Below are 17,738 nucleotides of genomic sequence, written 5' to 3' on the forward strand. Positions count from 1 at the left end.
AACACTTTTTACCTTCCCCGTAGCAGCAAACCTAAGCAATCGTTAAATCTAATGTTATTTAAATTGGAAATATATAACTTATGTTTTATTTATGGAAATATTTTAGTAAAAATGTAATCAGACAAGTTGAAATTCGCTTAGTCTGCAGGTTTGCTGCGGCGGGGGTATTTTGTTCTTAATCTGTCTCAGGTATAGTTTATACCTAAGTTACACCTTAGTTTTAGTGTGTTCAGGAATTACAAATTTGGCTTAGACCTATTATTCTGAAGTTTTCATTTTGATCAAACCTCAGGTCTTATATCAGTCCCAACAAGTAGTTTGGTGGAGAGTTGCCCAGATTAAGTATTGCGCTGTCCTGATTTACGGTCGGATCCCCTAATGCCAATTCATCAAGTTCCAGGTAAAACGATTTCTCAAGGAGTTTTATTTCTCTTTGCTTCAAATTACATCATAATTACATACAAAGTGAGTGTAATATTATTTTGTTTGGAACTCTGGACAAATATTTACAAGTAAAGTCCAGATGAATCATCCTACACCAGTACAATCAAAACCACAGATATATTACTAGTTTAGAGGGTAGTGCCGTAAACTTTGATACAAGAGGCGCAGATTAACTACACCTACCCCTTTGCATATGTACATAAATTGTTAAAGTTTTGACCTGCTTTTTCCCTTATCAGTTTAGAATTCTCTTATGCAATATGCCACTAACATTGAAACGAAGAAAAGTATTGTTACCTTAAACTGTGCTTTCCAAAATTGCAAAATAAAAAAATCTCAAAAAAAAAACGTGGCTCCATAATTTTATGGTGGGATGAATTAGGCTCACGGTAGATGAAAAGTACGCAAGGCTAAGCCAAAACCTTGTTAACAACATGGAATAGTTTGAAAAGAGAGCTTTGGTAGGAACGTGAATGCTGCTCATCTGACTGTGATGTTTAATTTACCTTGTGTCTGATGTGGCACCGGCATATGCGCCGTTTTCAAACATGCAGCGGTTTTCATGCAGAATTTATTCAATATTCAACTATTTGTTAATCAAGTCATTTATTCGAAACTACTGTATCATATAGGGTAATTTGTTAGTCCATGATTAAAAAATTACACCCAAAAATTATTATAATTGTTCATTTCCAGCAGACAGATTTGTTTCATATCTGTGTGTGGTGTTATAATTCAATAGTCAATGGTTTTGTCTTCTTTTAAAACCATAATAATTATTGTTGTTGAGCCAAAATGATTTTGGCTTAGATTAAAAGCATTGTTATACCATTGACTAGTAAAGTTATTTAACGGGTATTCAAGCTTGATGGGCTGAAACCCATGTCGAGTAATAAACAACTGTAGATTGGTCGGTTTGTTCAATCGAACATGTTCCCACATTTTGTGGTTGGTCAATACAAGACAATGTGTCATCATTGTCGAGAATTTTCCAACTGTGAATAAATTACAATCATAGTTTTAGAACATAAATGTTGCATTACAAACTATAAAATTATATTATATCATACAATTACAGATAGGAGACTTAAATTAGGGACGGTTATTGAATCTATATCTATATACTTATTTAATACGCAAGCAGGTTTTTTGTGACAATTACTCCTCCGAAACTACTGAACCGATTGACATGTTTTTGGTGTCATTGGAAAGAGCGTAACGTGAAGTTGTGCAGGAAACTTTCTTTTTAGGGAAATAATTAGAGAGTGAGGCCCTGGGGCCCTTTAAAGTTTCGTATTTCTCCATAAGATTAACATGGGAAACAAACATTGCTATGAAACTCCAGCTGTTGTCAGAAATTAAAAAAGTTTCATATTAAAAAAGTAAATATTAATAATTGGTCTCCATGGAAGCATGAGAAAATTCACAATGTTTACCTTTACTTTGACATTTCAATGTAAACAACCAAAACTGCCAAATAAATGCTTATTTCACAATTTCAGACAGCTGATCCAAACAAGTTAAATACAATATTTTACAGGAATATGTGGTAGGTTTATTTATTCTAAAACTATTTAATTGATTATGGAAAAAGATTCTATAGCCGTAAGTTATAAACATTATGTTATTGATATACTTTCATGTAAACAGTAGGACTACAATGGTGGTTATAATTTGGTGTATAAATTTAGTGGCTTTTTGTTTATAAATTAGAACTACTTAACAAGTGTTTGGATTAGGTTGTATAGTACATCAACTAGTAATTATATTATAACCAAAGATGGGGAAACACCAAATTGTATTTTGAGTGAAGGATTGATGTAGAATAGAGATCCTACTAAAACCAGCTGTTTCTTTAGCTGTGGTCATAATTAAATACCCAATGAACAAGAAAAGCTGGATCCAGTTTTGAGTAATCAAAAACCCTATAACTTTTCTTGAGACTGGTTAGGCATTTAAAAGCATTCTTCTAAATCTGCAAAAAACCATTCAGGGTAAATTAATCCATATTGATTGATTGAATTACTGAATAAACAAATAAATTAACTAAATGGTGTGTGTTTATAATAGTGAAACCTAAATCATTGTATATACAGCTCCCATTCGGCAAATCTTCCTAGACTCAGCTATTGCTACAAAAAACCATAAAAAATTCAAATTTTTCATATTAAGACTTTTTATTGTAATTATTTAACATTTTAGTCTGCCCAAAGTAAATAAGAAGATCAAGAGGAGTCTTATTGGCAAAGTCACAATTTCCCAGGACAAACAAAACACATTAGAGAGAGTGGAGTTGGATGCAGAGGTAAATATTTGCTCTCAGAATTGACTGTGAGTGTTCAATGTTGACTGTGGGAGCAACAATGGCCAAGTAGATCTGTAGCTCTCGGTGCATCACCAGCGGACACAACGAGCGATTGTACATCACTAATTATGATGAATGAGGAATTATTGAGAATCACTAATGATTATTTAGAGCAATTGTGAGACTCACTAATAATGATTCAGAGCAATTGTACATCACTAATGATGATGAGTGAGGAATCAAGAATCACTAATGTTCATTCAGATTAATTTTACATAACTAATTATGATGATTGAGGAATTGAGAAACACTAATGATGATTCAGAGCAATTGTACATCACTAATTATGATGATTGAGGAATTGAGAAACACTAATAATGATTCAGAGCAATTGTACATCACTAATTATGATGATTGAGGAATTGAGAAACACTAATAATGATTCAAAGCAATTGTACATCACTAATTATGATGATTGAGGAATCGAGAAAAACTAATGATCATTTAGAGTGATTGTCTTTCACTAATAATGATTCAGAGCTATTGTAGATCACTAATTATGACGAATGAGGAATTATTGAGACTCACTAACACTAATGATGATTCAGAGCAATTGTACATCACTAATTATGACGAGTGAGGAATCAAGAATCACTAATGACTATTTTGTCATTCACTGATGATGATTTAGAACAATTATACATCACTAATTATGATGATTTATGAATTGAGAATCACTACTGATAATGTAAAGTGATTAAATTCACTTATGGTGATTCAGAGCAACGTCACTAATGGTGATTTAGAGCAGCTGTATGTCCTTATTTATGATGAGTTAAGCAAATCACTAATTATTACGACAATCACTATAACTGTTATAGTGATTGTCATCCACTAATGATGATAAGTCAAGTAGACGAGTACATATTTATCAATGATTGAGAATATGAGAGTGGTTTTCTGTTACTTTTGATGATTTAGAAAGACTGACCATCAACAATGATTACTTAGAGGTATTTTCACCCTCATGATGATTGTTGTGATTTCATCTTTGTTTTACTTCTTCTGATTTAAAGAATATGATATTGACTATTCAAGATATTTGTACTTTTTGTCATTCATTAGACATCAAGAATATGGCGTTCATCTTATCTTACTAATATCATAAATGTGAAAGTTTGTGTGTTTGTTTGTGTGTTTGAAGTTCAATCACGCATAAACCACTGGACGGATTGGGCTGAAATTTGGCATGATGATAGCTTACATTCCCGATTAACATATAGGCATATTCTTGTCTCAAAAATCCTTTCGGGCTCCGCCCCAGTGGCTCTGTAATTCCCCATGTTAACCTTATGAGTATTCATATTTAAAGGGAATTAAAGAATTTAGTCAGCTGTTTCAACTAAAAAAGTTGGTTCTATGATATGGAAAAGCATTAAAAAGTTATAAGATTTACCAACAGGGTGCAGCACTATATCTTTTTTGCATTTATGAAAACAGCTAATTTGAACTAAGCAGCAACAAAAAACTGTGATTTGCAATGAGAACTGTCAAAGTAGGATTGTTTACAGTTATGTTTATGTTTTTCATTTTATGAATAATTTGTGATATTTTGCAAATAGTTGATAATTTATTTTTCTCTATTGTTTAGGTGAAGTGGTAGAACATTATGGCTATGGTAGATTTGTAATACTATAGAGTACTGTAAATTTAAAAAAGCAAATTTTATCAAACTGTGTCCTCCCTTATTGCAAATGCAAAGCTTGAGTGTAACTGCAATAAGCATTTTATACTTATATTCCAACCCCGTACGAAGGACGGGTACTCTGCTAGCTAGTTATTAATAATTTAAAGTGATTTTTCTTACTTATAATGATGGACTGAAAAGAGAGAGGTTTAAATTGATTTTTAAATTAGACATCTAGAATAAAATTGCCCGTTAACATACTAAAATATATTTCTTCTATGCTAAGACAACAATGGAAATAAACTTGATGAATTTTTGATCACGTAAAAAGCACCAAAGTAATAAGATTCAGAGTGTTAGAAGAGATTGCTAAAACAAAAAGACTGGCCACAACTCATGCCAGCAACAATGTGCAGGACCCTGGTGCACAATATCTCTATCAATATCTGACATAGAGTAACTGACGACGTGGGGAGAGCCCCATACCTGCATTGTGCTCCATGTGAAACTGTATAACACCTCTGTGGTTCGGAAACAAATATTTCTAAACAATTATTGCCTTTATAGTTTGTGTGAGCTTACATTAGTAGGCCTAGTGTTTCTTCTCTTATTTTGGAGCAGATTTGTATCTTATGAAGCAAATTATGAAATTACTAGCAGAGTACCCGTCCTTCGTACGGGGTTGGAATAAGTATAAAATGCTTATTGCAGTTATACTCAAGCTTTGCATTTGCAATAAGGGAGGACACAGTTTGATAAAATTTGCTTTTAGCGAATTTCCCTATAGGGAAGTAGCTATTACCGTAGGTGGAATGGTAAGACCTAAGCCCGGGAGCTATTTATTTTTTCATTTTGATGTCCCCAGAGGCCAAAAACACCATTCGTTCAAATTTTTATATATGTATATATATATAGATTTATATATATATATATATGTGTGTGTCCGTGAACGCGATAACTTGAGTAATTTTTGTCCGATTTTGATGAAATTTGGTTTAAAGGTGTAAAGCGGGATAAACTTGAATGAGTTTGCGAACCAGCATGATCGGACCATGGGAACAGGGCTTTACGGGGGATTTTATGGGGTAAAAATTGGTTTTTCTCACTTTTGACCCTCAAAACACAAAGTTTCCCAATTTCTCTTTATACCTGTTTAAAGAGCTTAAAAAAACAAATAATTTAGTATATAAAAGTATTTTTGTACGGTTATTGGTAACGGAGAAAATTTCAAAAATTGTAAATTTAAAATTCCCATGTTATTCTTATGGAGAATATTGTAAAATGTTGTAGTTTGGTTGTTTATGGATAGATTTTGATCAAACTTGGCAAACTTATTTATTTTGTACTAAGCTATTAATATTTTACTAAAAAACACACTCTATTAGTTTCCTTGTAGCAGCAAACCTAGGTACTCGACCTATAATGTTATTTAAATATATTTAATTGAAAATCAATTCAGACAAATGGAAATTCACTTAGTTGTCAGGTTTGCTGCGACGGGGGTATTTTAAATTTACAGTATTCTATAGTATTACAAATCTACCATAATGTTCTACCACTTCACCTAAACAATAGAGAAAAATAAATTATCAACGATTCGCAAAATATCACAAATTATTCATAAAATGAAAAACATAAACATAACTGTAATCAATCCTACTTTGACAGTTCTCATTGTGAATCACAGTTTTTTGTTGCTGCTTAGTTCAAATTAGCTGTTTTCATAAATGCAAAAAAATATAGTGCTGCACACTGTTGGTAAATCTTATAACTTTTGAATGCTTTTCCATATCATAGAACCAACTTTTTTAGTTGAAACAGCTGATTAAATTCTTTGATTCCTTTAAATATGAATACTCATAAGGTTAACATGGGGAATTACAGAGCCACTGGGGCGGATCCCGAAAGGATTTTTGAGATAAGAATATGCCTATATGTTAATCGGGAATGTAAGCTATCATCATGCCAAATTTCAGCCCAATCAATCCAGTGGTTTATGCGTGATTGAACTTCAAACACACAAACAAACAAACAAATAAACATACAAACTTTCACATAATATTAGTAAGATTTGTATTAAATAATTTATGAGTAAAAAACTTTTTTAAAACAAAACGTTTTTAAATGCACTAAAAAGTAGAAAATAATTTATAAATATGTGGAGAGGATAAATACTTGTAAGATTTAAAACGAAAAACGTGGGGTGCATGCAATAGATGATTTACAATTACCTTCACCTATTGAACTAATGTATTATTATCAACTGCATGCACCCCACGTTTTTCGTTTTAAATCTTACAAGTATTTATCCTCTCCACATATTTATAAATTATTTTCTACTTTTTAGTGCATTTAAAAACGTTTTGTTTTAAAAAAGTTTGTTATTTATAAATTATTTTCTACTTTTTAGTATTTAATGTGTCTGTATGTTAAATCTATTTCATGCATCTATATCAGATTAGGACAGAGGCATGTGGGAAATCTAAGGTTTATTTGAGTTTCTTTTTTTTATATAATTATGTATTAGATTGAATGTATGGCCTACCTACTAACTATAAATATATCAACCTATTTAATTTATTGTTTACTTTATAGAATACTTAATAAATCACAAATGAAATTATTAACAAAGACCTTTATATATGCAATCAGATTGTTTATCATTATTTTGAAATGTTTGTTTGTATAAAGAATCTCTTGGGAGCAGAACCTGTACCTCTTAACCTCTGCTTTTTGAACTGTCAAATTTAAGTATTTACAGCTGACTTTAATTAATTGATATATTTACATTCTTTCAAAATGTAAACAGAAAAAGATTGGAAGCCAGTGGGGCGTAGCCCAAGGGAAATGTGAAAATTAAATGCTATAATATTGCATTGTCATCCACTTGTGAGCTATGTTTCAAATTTCAAGTCTCTAGCTCATCGGGAACTTTGTTTAAAATTGATATCAAAATTTGTAGGAAAGTGAGCTAATAAAAACAAGCTCATTTGGGCGTAGCCCAAGGGAAATATGAAAATTAAATGATATAATATTGCATTGTTATCCATTTGTGAGCTATGTTTCAAGTTTCAAGTCTCTAGCTCATCGGGAAGTATCAAAATTTTCAAGAAAGCGAGTTAATAAAAACAAGCCCGTGGGGCGTAGCCCAAAGGAAATATGAAAATTAAATGATATAATATTGCATTGTCTTCCATTTGTGAGCTATGTTTCAAGTTTCAAGTCTCTAGCTCATCGGGAAGTTAGTATAAAATTGATTGCAAAATTTGTACCGGACAAGAAAGCGAGCTAATAAAAACGTTTTAATGAAACAATCTATGTAAAATCTGTCCATGATCGATGGACTGCTAAAAAGTAAAGGAGCTCATTTGAATATGTTATATTTTTTTCACAGCTGAGTGGTTATAGTGCTGGCCTTTAGTCACTGGTTTAGTCCTGGGAGAAGTCTGTAACTTTTTTGTGGAAAGTGGACTCAGCTGTATTTGATCATTGGACTTTTAATAAATTGTGACAAATTGTGGATATTTATAGGCATGCACTGTGGATGTGATACTCCCTGGTGTGGGGGGGCAGTGTTACTATGACTACCCGCAGTAATATCCTGATAATTAGACCAATTCGTCTATACCAAGGCAAAAATGGGGTTCGGATTCCACTATAAACTGTAGGTCCCTTAGTTGCCATTGGCTGTATGGGCTATTATTAACAGCGGTGTCTAAGAACATGTCGGCCTTAGTCACTGATACATATTTCCAAAGACTGTCCCTATTTAATCCAGCTGATCGTTTCATGTCTTCTTCTTTGCTTCTTCATAAGTAATGAGTGCCCTGGCCTGTCTGGCCTCTTACGAATCTATCGGGATAACCAATTTTGCAGCAAACTGTACACCTTTGTAAATCCCAATTGACTCTACTCGCACATGTTTCAGCTACTGATAGGTTACGAGTCTGGTCAGCTGGTGCTGTGGGACTTACGCACACGGACGGCAGAACTGCGGTGGCACAGTGCCGAGCCACTCAAGTCCGTCACCTGGCACCACGAGGGCAAACAGTTCATGTGCTCACACACCGACGGATCTCTCACCACTTGGAACGTACGCGCCAGTCCTAAACCTCTCAATGTCTCCTTTCCCCACGGTGAGAAACTCTTTTACTATTGTGTTTGGTCTTAGTGTGTCATTTGCTTTTATAAGTGTTGCACAGAGAACAAGAAAAGCTGGGGTTAAATAGTGAGTGTGAATTACCCTGAGAAATTATGTAAACAAACCATTAATAAATTTGTTTATTACTGATCTATAAGGTCATCAGAGCATATAGTGAACCTCCAGCATGACCATTTATGAATTTGTTATCTATACATTAATAGGCAAGTATGTTTCTTTAAAACCCTTTTTCTCAGCTTGAGGACATTGCAGGGAAAATCTACGCATATTGTTAGAAAGATATTTTCCTGTAGGCGTGCAGAACCCCTTTTATAGGCTAAAAAATAAGCACAAAATTACTAATTGATGAATGATCATTTATAATTAATTTTGAAAACAATAATTACTACCCCAGTAGTAGGCTTATTTAATTAGTAGTCTGATAAGAGACAACATGGCAGCCTTCTAGTTTTCTAATTCTTAAAAAAATACTGTCACAGTAAACCTAGTATGCTTTTATATTATACTGTAGTTTGTAATTCTAGTGACAGTTAAGTTGAAATTGATTAAAGCTACAGAACTTTCTTTGCTTAATCTAGCAAGTCAAATTGGATTCTGAGGCTTAGTCATGTTGAATTAGCCTTTGAATCTGATGACAAAGCCAATACTGAAGTTCAGTTTCTGGGTGATCCATCTCTGGTGCCTCAGGAATAAATTTTCATTAATCATAATTAGTGATCTAGAAAGAAATAGACATGATTATTTTGAGTATATAAAAACAAATTGAAACCAAACCCATAATTTATTATTAGTAAATTCCCATTTAGCAACAATAGGGCAATGATTTTTATGCTGCATAATAAAATACGGTATCAAAAGTTTCTGAAAATGGGGAGACTATCATTCACTTATTATGTTTTTGCTCACTTTCAAAACCATACATATTGTATGTTTTTTTGCATTATTTATTCTAAACGTGTCTTTATTACACATTGATTTGTCAACAAAATGTAATAATGATAAACAAAATTTATATAATCCCAGATTCTAAATTTAGAATTTTACATTTCTGCTGCCATTATTATGTAAAGCCTGCCACAAACCGCCATGGAATTAGTAGTGCTAGAAATATTTATATTTGTTAAAAAGAAAAAAAAATGTAAATTTTGTTTGTTAATTTTTGTGAATCAATTGAACCTCGCCGACAAGTTTTGCAAACTTGGCGAGGTCAAGATGTTGTATTATCACAAATAAATATATTTAAAATGTTCAACCACCCATCACCGGTATACACATTGTAGGCTTACACTTATCGGTATATGTTCTCCAGGACTTGTAAAGTTACATTAGTTGTATGGTTATCTTGTAGGCATATTCCTGGTGAAGAAGTTTTACTTTAACGTTTGATGATATTTCTAACTACATTGACAAATGCTTCAAGCTACGCACACATAGCTGCTCAAGTTTTCAATTTATATTTTGCTAGAAGCAGCATCAAGTTTCCTAACAACTCTGTTGGTTTTCTTGTCTCTTTTTTTTCAATTCCGTAAAATATCAAGTTAATTTCATGATTTAATTGACTATATTACTTGTATATTTTTTTATTACTGGATATACATACTTGTATTTTACCATTTTATATAATTTTTTATTCTTTATGCTCGTAATGCATCTCAATCCAAGTCTTCTTTATTCATATTTATTCAAAATATAAAGTGCATGAATAAAATATAAATTTTTAGTTGATATAAAAAAAATAAACGGACCTTTAAAGGTTTATTTTTTTATTAACATGAACGGTAACAGAACAGAGTTCATTTTATTATGTTGAAGACTTTTTCCCTTGAACTGTCTCTATCATGTGTGTGTGTATTTGTCATATTTTTTTATATTTTCTTTCTGTTTACTTTTTTATTACATTGTTTTATTGCTCATGTTAACATGTTTTCTCATTTCTTTATAATAATTTTATATATTTTTACTTTTTCCAAATCCAACATTAGGCTATAAATAATTATCACCTAGTTAAACATCAATATTAATATAAGAAAACCAGTGGCAAAGTGTAATTAATCAATGGACACAAAGTCACATTAGCTGATAATGGTGTAATATTTGCTTAAACCTTGATTGCAAGGGTTGACAAAGAGAAAATCTACATGTTTAAATAGACGGGGTTGAAAATGTTGAAGCAATTACAATTTTGCTGTTTGCCCAATTTAACAGCTCTTTGTTCACTTATTACAACTGCGAGCGAATCGCAGCAAACATCTGTGAAGAAAAGAAATTAGTTGTACAGTCGTCCTTTAAATCTTGAATTCTTTCTCTCTCAAAAGAATTTTATTTGCTTTCACCGAGGATAACTCTTTAGCATTAAATCAGACCCTGTTAAAGCATTCTGCCTGTGTTACAGCCCTCAAGATACGACTTTAATGCTTCCTTTGTTGTCACTACATTCTGTAATTTGTTTTTTTTTTTCCAGCAAAAACGAATAAAGATGGAAAACTGGAAACCTGTAAACCTATACAAAAAGTAGAATGGAAATCATCAAGATCGGGGTAAGTTAAAGTGTTAGAAATAGTAATATTTTTCTTTTTTTTCAGAATGAAATTCAATATTTTTTTCTGTAAATGATGCAATTTAAGTGTTGGATAAAAATTTATTGTATTTATCTTTATTGTTTACTAAGTGAGGGAATAGTTATTTGTGTAACTAGTGGTGAAAGTGGCACTTTGCTGCACACGAGAGCAATGTTTACGCACGAGCCGCAGGCTCGTGCGGAATGATCTCGAGTGCAGCAAAGGCCTTTTTCACTTGTGTAACACATTATATTTTTCCTACAGTCACTATAAAGCATATAAATAATTAGTCTTTCAAACACTATACAACACGTTTTTAGGTTCAGCTGGCAACACAAATGGTGCCCTAGAGAAAGTAGTACCCGCGGTCCGTATCACTCCGCTATTTTTCCTCGGCAAGAAATGTGCTCCGCGTTTTGAGAATATAGTTCCGTATGTTTTTGTAATTTGAAGTGGTTTCCGCGCCTAAAAAAAATGCTTTAAAGGTATTTTTTTGTTTATTAAGATCGTAGGAATGTTTTAAAAACATTTAAAAGAAAAGTCCAGAAAGTTCAGAAATACCGAAACTATAAAAACGAAATGACAGGTTAAATCGTAGTTATATTAGTCAATCAGCTGCTCATAGTATTATTATCTTTAAGTGTTGCCAACCTATTTCCAAGCGTACACGGATTATGTGCATAATAGAACCACGCTGTTTTGTATTGTTTCGTTGGAATCCTGATGTGCGGCAAAGTATAAACCGTACGGAAAAGTATAAACCGTACGGCAAAGTATAAATATGCAGCAATTAGCAGCTTTCTGTACTATAAACAGTACAAGGAAGCCAACTTTGCCGGGTGACTGTAGGAAAAATATGTTTTTGTCATTTTTTCATACCTACCCAATCAGTATACAAAAAGTTCAGTCAGTAAAAGATCAGTTTTAATCAGTATGCAAAATGGTATATTTCTTAATTATTATCAAAAAACATGTTTTACCTCATATATATGACTGATAAATTATATAAATTTAAATTTAATTTAAAAGTAAGGAACAAGAAGTAATTAACTGTATAAAGTTGAATTTGCTTTTTTTTTAAAAAAATCTGTACTTACTTGGCAGTTCTGTTTAATATTCGCTTAAATGAATTAATGGAACAACGTTTTTGATGTTCAATCAACTGTTTTGTCAAATTGGATTGAAAGGTCTTAGTGATGTTTGAGCTATTAGCTTTGGGAAGTTTACAGCAAAGCCAATTCCAACTTTCACATTCTAGTTCTGTTATCTTTGTTGCCTCAGGAATTGAGAGTCTTGTAGAGCTGGATTAATATTGCTGTTTATACAAAAAAAGTACAACTAATAACTGTTCTATTGTTGAAATAAATAATGTAACACTCAGGCAAAGTTCGTAGAATAAAGGCAATATGAATGGAAACTCTAAATTAAGAAATTTTAGTAACGAGAAGTATTGGACAATGACACACAAAACACAATTAATCGAAGTTACCTTTAAGCATTTCTTGTAATACTTCTTTAGTTGATAAAGTGTGTAAAATGAGAGTGGCATTTCAGTGGATGGTATAGCCAGTGCGAAGTTCTAGAACTTTGGTAATCTCTTTGGATAAAGTAAGAGTTTTGACAGGCGCACCCTGACATCCTAGGACACTAGGTTCTAGCCCTAAATCATGTAACATATTATTTCAGGCTAGGTGTAGAGATTGTGTCGTTGTCACTTAGATCAAATTTATGGGTGACCAGTAGGATTTGAATCCAGTACCTCGGAGGCCGAAGCCTCACGCTCTACCACTAGACCAGCTCATTCCTCATCAAAGCTTCTAGTAAGGTTATGTTTGTTATTGGTTGTGGAGTAGTTCAGGAGAGAACCAAAGGTCCAAAAGACTAATTAAAAAACATTATCTCTAAAGATTTGCAGTTACTAAAAGATTTCCTGTTTGCAGAGAGGCGTATGTGATATTCTCGGGTGGCCTGACGTACGACAAGGCAGGCAGGACGCCGAGCATAACAGTGATTCACGGAAAGACGACCACAGTGCTGGAGATGGAACACAATGTGGTCGACTTTATCACACTGTGCGAGAGCCCGTGGGTTAGTGGTGAGTAGTGATGTTTGCACTATTGGCGAGATTTTAATCACTATAAACTAATTAGAATAGTAGTTCATAATTTTTTTTAAGTAAAATTTTGAATATATTTATATATTTCTTATGAATTTGACGAATGTTTAAATAATTATTACTGGAAGACTAAATCGAAAACATTTTTGATTCACTTATGCAGTAAAATGTAAAAGATAATTAAATAAATTAGTGCACTCTGTTTTAATTAAGTGTCTTTCAATTAGCATAACTGACAGCACCTGAACTTGAAAACATGCATGTTAGTAAATACAAAGCTCAGAGGATACAATGTTCAATTACACCTTTAAATCACTCACAACATAGCAAAGTTTTAAATAATTACTGAACACACGTGTTAATCCAACATGTTTAAGGTAAGGAATTTACTAAGACAACAAAATGTTTATAGCAACGCTATAATAATTATTTTTTAGTTGGAAATTGTAAATATCTATGAAAAAATCCACTTTAAACTATATTGTTTATAGCTGTTTAAAAGTATGTGTAAAAAACTGTGCTCAAGCAAGAAAATTTGTTGTTCGAACACAGTTTGTTGTCCGCAACAGTTTAAAATTTAAATACTTGAAAACTTTTGCTAAGTTCTAATAATAATTACACCCTTGCCACCTTTATACATGTTAATATACGGTGTTTCAAAAAGAATCATTCGATTTCTTAGGTTTATAATTTGAAACTAATAATCATATTTACATGAGGTTAATTTTATGTTAAAGATTAACTAATATACGTTTTCATACATACCATTTACAGTTGCTCAGTATGGCACCCTTTCATTGCACAGCATGTACAACTTGCAATAAACACTTAGGCCTAGATAGAAAAAAGTTTTGAAAACGCTTAAGAGTGTCTTGTAGTCAATTCAGTTCCTGACCATGATAATTCTTTTAAATATTTGCTAGCTCTTACCGCTTTATAGTTATAGCCGTTTAAAAATACCGTGTTTTGTCGTTTTCAGATGTCCGCCATTGTTGGATTTTTGAGGGGGATAAAATTTGAAAATGGGACGTTTTTATATTTTCTGGATAGTTAAAGGTGACGTTCCACACCTATTTCAAATTTCAAGTCTCTCTAAACGGCCCAGATGAGCATACCAAAGTCGGTCACATTCAATGCTATTCTCCTCAAGGATAACAGGGGAGGAAAGACTTGTTTATAATTGATTTTCCTTTATAATAATAGGAGTAAAATGACTACACAGTATGGTTTCTAAAGTCCATAGTGGAAGTGATGTTTATTTACAACAAATAATAAACATAGCAATCACATGGCATATAATTAACACATGACAGCTGCTTCTAACTTAGTACCAAGAAGGCAATGAGGAACAAGATTATAAATAAATTCCAACACCCCTCCTTAATCTTGGTCCTTCATTGGGGTAAGACCAAGGTCGGTCATGAAATTATCATGCTTGATTTTGCCAAGTGATTTTGTCAAAATGTCCGCTACCATCCTGGAAGTTGGAACGTAATTCAGCACAACTAGTTTTCTCTTGATTATGTCTCTGACAAATAACTGTTTATGAATTATATGTTTGGTCTTGTCATTCACGGTTCTCTTCTGCAAAATCTTCATTGCTGGCATGTTATCACAATGCAAATTTACATGCTCAATAAATATTCCCAGCTCTTCCAACAAGTGCTTCAGAAACATTGCTTGCTTACATGCCTGAACCATTGCTACAAACTCTGACTCTGTTGAGGAATCAGTCATGCATCTCTGTTTCTTAGTTCCCCAAGACACAGGTCCTTCACTCAGTTTAAAAACATATCCCGTACAACTTTTCCCATCAAAGTTGTTGTTTCCATGACTGGCATCAACAAAACCATGTAGAGATTCTTCATCAGCTTGCTCCTCCACAGCATGCTTCCACAAATTCTTATTCGGATCTTCTATTGCCTCTTGATAACTACTTGGCTCTAGATCCTCACAGGTAACCATGTAGGTAACAAAATCAGGAAACATTTTAGGTTTTCTTACTCTTAGAGGGTACCTACTCCCAACATTAATTTCAACACCTTCCTCATCATTTCCCGAATCCCCTTCAGCGGATCCTCCAGTTCCAACATCGTCATCATCTTGCTCAATGTTGATATTATCAAGAATGAAGCTCTCCTCTTCTGCCTCAGGATTCCTGCAGGGTTCATCGAGTTTGGCGGTCTGGATGCTTACTATGGTCTCGACTGGTTGTATAGTTTCATCACCATTATTTTCTTCACGCCCATTATAAAATAAGTTTTCAAAAAACTTTACATCTCTAGAATAAATCAATCTACGGGGAGACTTAGGATCAACCAATTTGTAACCTTTGACATCCTCACTGTAACCTACAAAAATGTGAGGAACACTCTTATAGTCCAATTTGGTCCTTCTCTCCTTATGCACATGCACATAGCCTATGCAACCAAAAACTCTAAGGTGACTGAGGTCCACTTTCGAACCAGTCCATTTCTCCTGTGGCGTGACTCCAAAAACAGCTTTTGTAGGACTTCGGTTCTTAAGATAAATAGCTGCCTCCACAGCATACTGCCAGTAACCCTTGCTCAAATTTGAGTCACTTAGCATGCTTCTAGCCTTTTCAATAATAGTTCTATTTGCACGCTCTGCTACCCCATTCTGCTCAGGACTGTATCGAGTAGTAACCTGGTGCCTTATTCCAAATCTATTACACACTTCTTCTAGTCTCGCATTCATGTAATCCCCGCCTTCATCTGACCTAACAGTTTTTACAGTCTTGCTGGTCTGATTTTCAACTAAAGTCTTAAACTTGAGAAAACAATCAACTACTTCATCCTTTGATTTCAAGAAATAACCAAAGGTCATTCTGGTGAAGTCATCAATAAATATTAGCATGAAGCGATTACCTTGAAGAGACTGAACATTCATAGGCCCACAGACATCCATATGGATTAACTCTAGTTTTGCCTCAGCTCTCTTACTTGGAGTGGTTGGGAAAGATTCTCTGGAGTGTTTCCCCTCTACACAGGGAATGCAAGATTCTGGCCTCTGATTAGGAAAATCTATACCCAAAGCCATCCCCTTTTTCAAAATACCCAAGTGATGTTTATTTACAACAAATAATAAACATAGCAATCACATGGCATATAATTAACACATGACAGCTGCTTCTAACTTAGTACCAAGAAGGCAATGAGGAACAAGATTATAAATAAATTCCAACAGAAAGTCAAAATTTCGGGGCGTTTATTGCATACACCATTTTGACAACTACTGAGCTGGCCGTTGACAGAAGCACGCTACTGCAACCTGGCAGAAACTCATTGAAAATCCAGAAATCCTCTTTCCAACAGAGTATTGTTTGATCAAATTGGATTCAAAGATGAGTAGCTAAATGAATTTTCAAAATTGGATGATTCTTTTTTTAAACACCCTGTATTATATTTTACATGCCCAGCAACATGGTTATGCTAATCAGTTTCAAATTTGAGTGTTTTTGTTTGCAGATATGCAAGAGCCGTATGCAATAGTCGTTTTACTTCACAATGACCTGGTCGTCATAGATCTGCTAAGTCAAGGATTCCCCTGTTTTGAGAACCCTTACCCAATGGATCTTCATGAATCTGCTGTTACCTGTTGTACTTATCTGGCTGACTGCCCCAGGTATATCATCAATCAGTAATCAATTAATCAATAACAAAAATCAATCAATTATCCTATCGAGAATAGCAACACCAATCCGATCCAAACAAGAGTATACTGTATTGTTGTTTTTCCAATATTGTACAACAGTTGATTCAAGACTCCAAGTATTACATTTTTTTAGGCAAGGTAGACATTGTACTATACTATTAATGTTGTTGTTAATTCATACAAATATTTATGGTTTCTTTATAAGTTGTAACATTTTTTCCAGTGACCTGATACCTGCGTTCTACTCTGTCGGATCACGCACACAGAAGAGGACAGGCTTTAGTGAGAGAGAGTGGCCGATATCCGGGGGAGAATGGAGTCCTACATCCTGTAGCTACAATGAGATCATCCTCACCGGGTGAGTCTGTCTGTTACAGTTAATGTCGATCAATTTCCTTGAGTTGTAGTTTGCCCTACAAAGAAATTGCTGCAGCCAGTAGTCTGCTCTGTACGCCCATTCGGAAACGGAACCTACCCAAACATAACCTCCCGTTTTGGAACCTTCTCCTTTTGAAAGAATGTATTTAGAGGTTGAGGTAGCATGAACCGTGATTAATGCTTCTTTAAAAAGTGTAACAAGTGGTGATATTCACCATGTACCTTCCTTCCTCCATTCACTCCATGAAACCACCCCGATCGGTTTAAAGAACGCAAAATGAATTTTTTTAGCCACGTGTTTTTGCCGTGATGCAAATTATGTGCAAACTTACTATGTGATATCTTGGAAATGATCGAGCTCTCATTCGTGTTGCTCTTGCTAGTCGCTGCATGTGTGCGACGTCAGTCTCATT

General features: G+C 33.7%; 1 protein-coding gene across 9 annotated transcripts in view; it reads left to right on the plus strand.

Annotated features, from left to right (window-relative positions):
• LOC128992696 (syntaxin-binding protein 5-like) overlaps positions 1–17,738 on the plus strand; it is a 420,306-nt gene that overhangs the window by 351,189 nt on the left and 51,379 nt on the right. For all 9 annotated transcript variants that reach the window (XM_054416409.1, XM_054416406.1, XM_054416408.1 and 6 more), the window contains exons 6-10: positions 8,365–8,572; positions 11,060–11,135; positions 13,097–13,251; positions 16,761–16,917; positions 17,171–17,305. In XM_054416409.1, coding sequence (XP_054272384.1) covers positions 8,365–8,572; positions 11,060–11,135; positions 13,097–13,251; positions 16,761–16,917; positions 17,171–17,305 — 731 coding nt within the window. The remainder of the gene's footprint in view (positions 1–8,364; positions 8,573–11,059; positions 11,136–13,096; positions 13,252–16,760; positions 16,918–17,170; positions 17,306–17,738) is intronic.

The sequence above is a fragment of the Macrosteles quadrilineatus genome, unplaced genomic scaffold, assembly GCF_028750875.1.
Source record: "Macrosteles quadrilineatus isolate MER2022 unplaced genomic scaffold, UCM_ALF_1.0 Scaffold_4__1_contigs__length_99947679, whole genome shotgun sequence".
NCBI lineage: Eukaryota > Metazoa > Arthropoda > Insecta > Hemiptera > Cicadellidae > Macrosteles > Macrosteles quadrilineatus.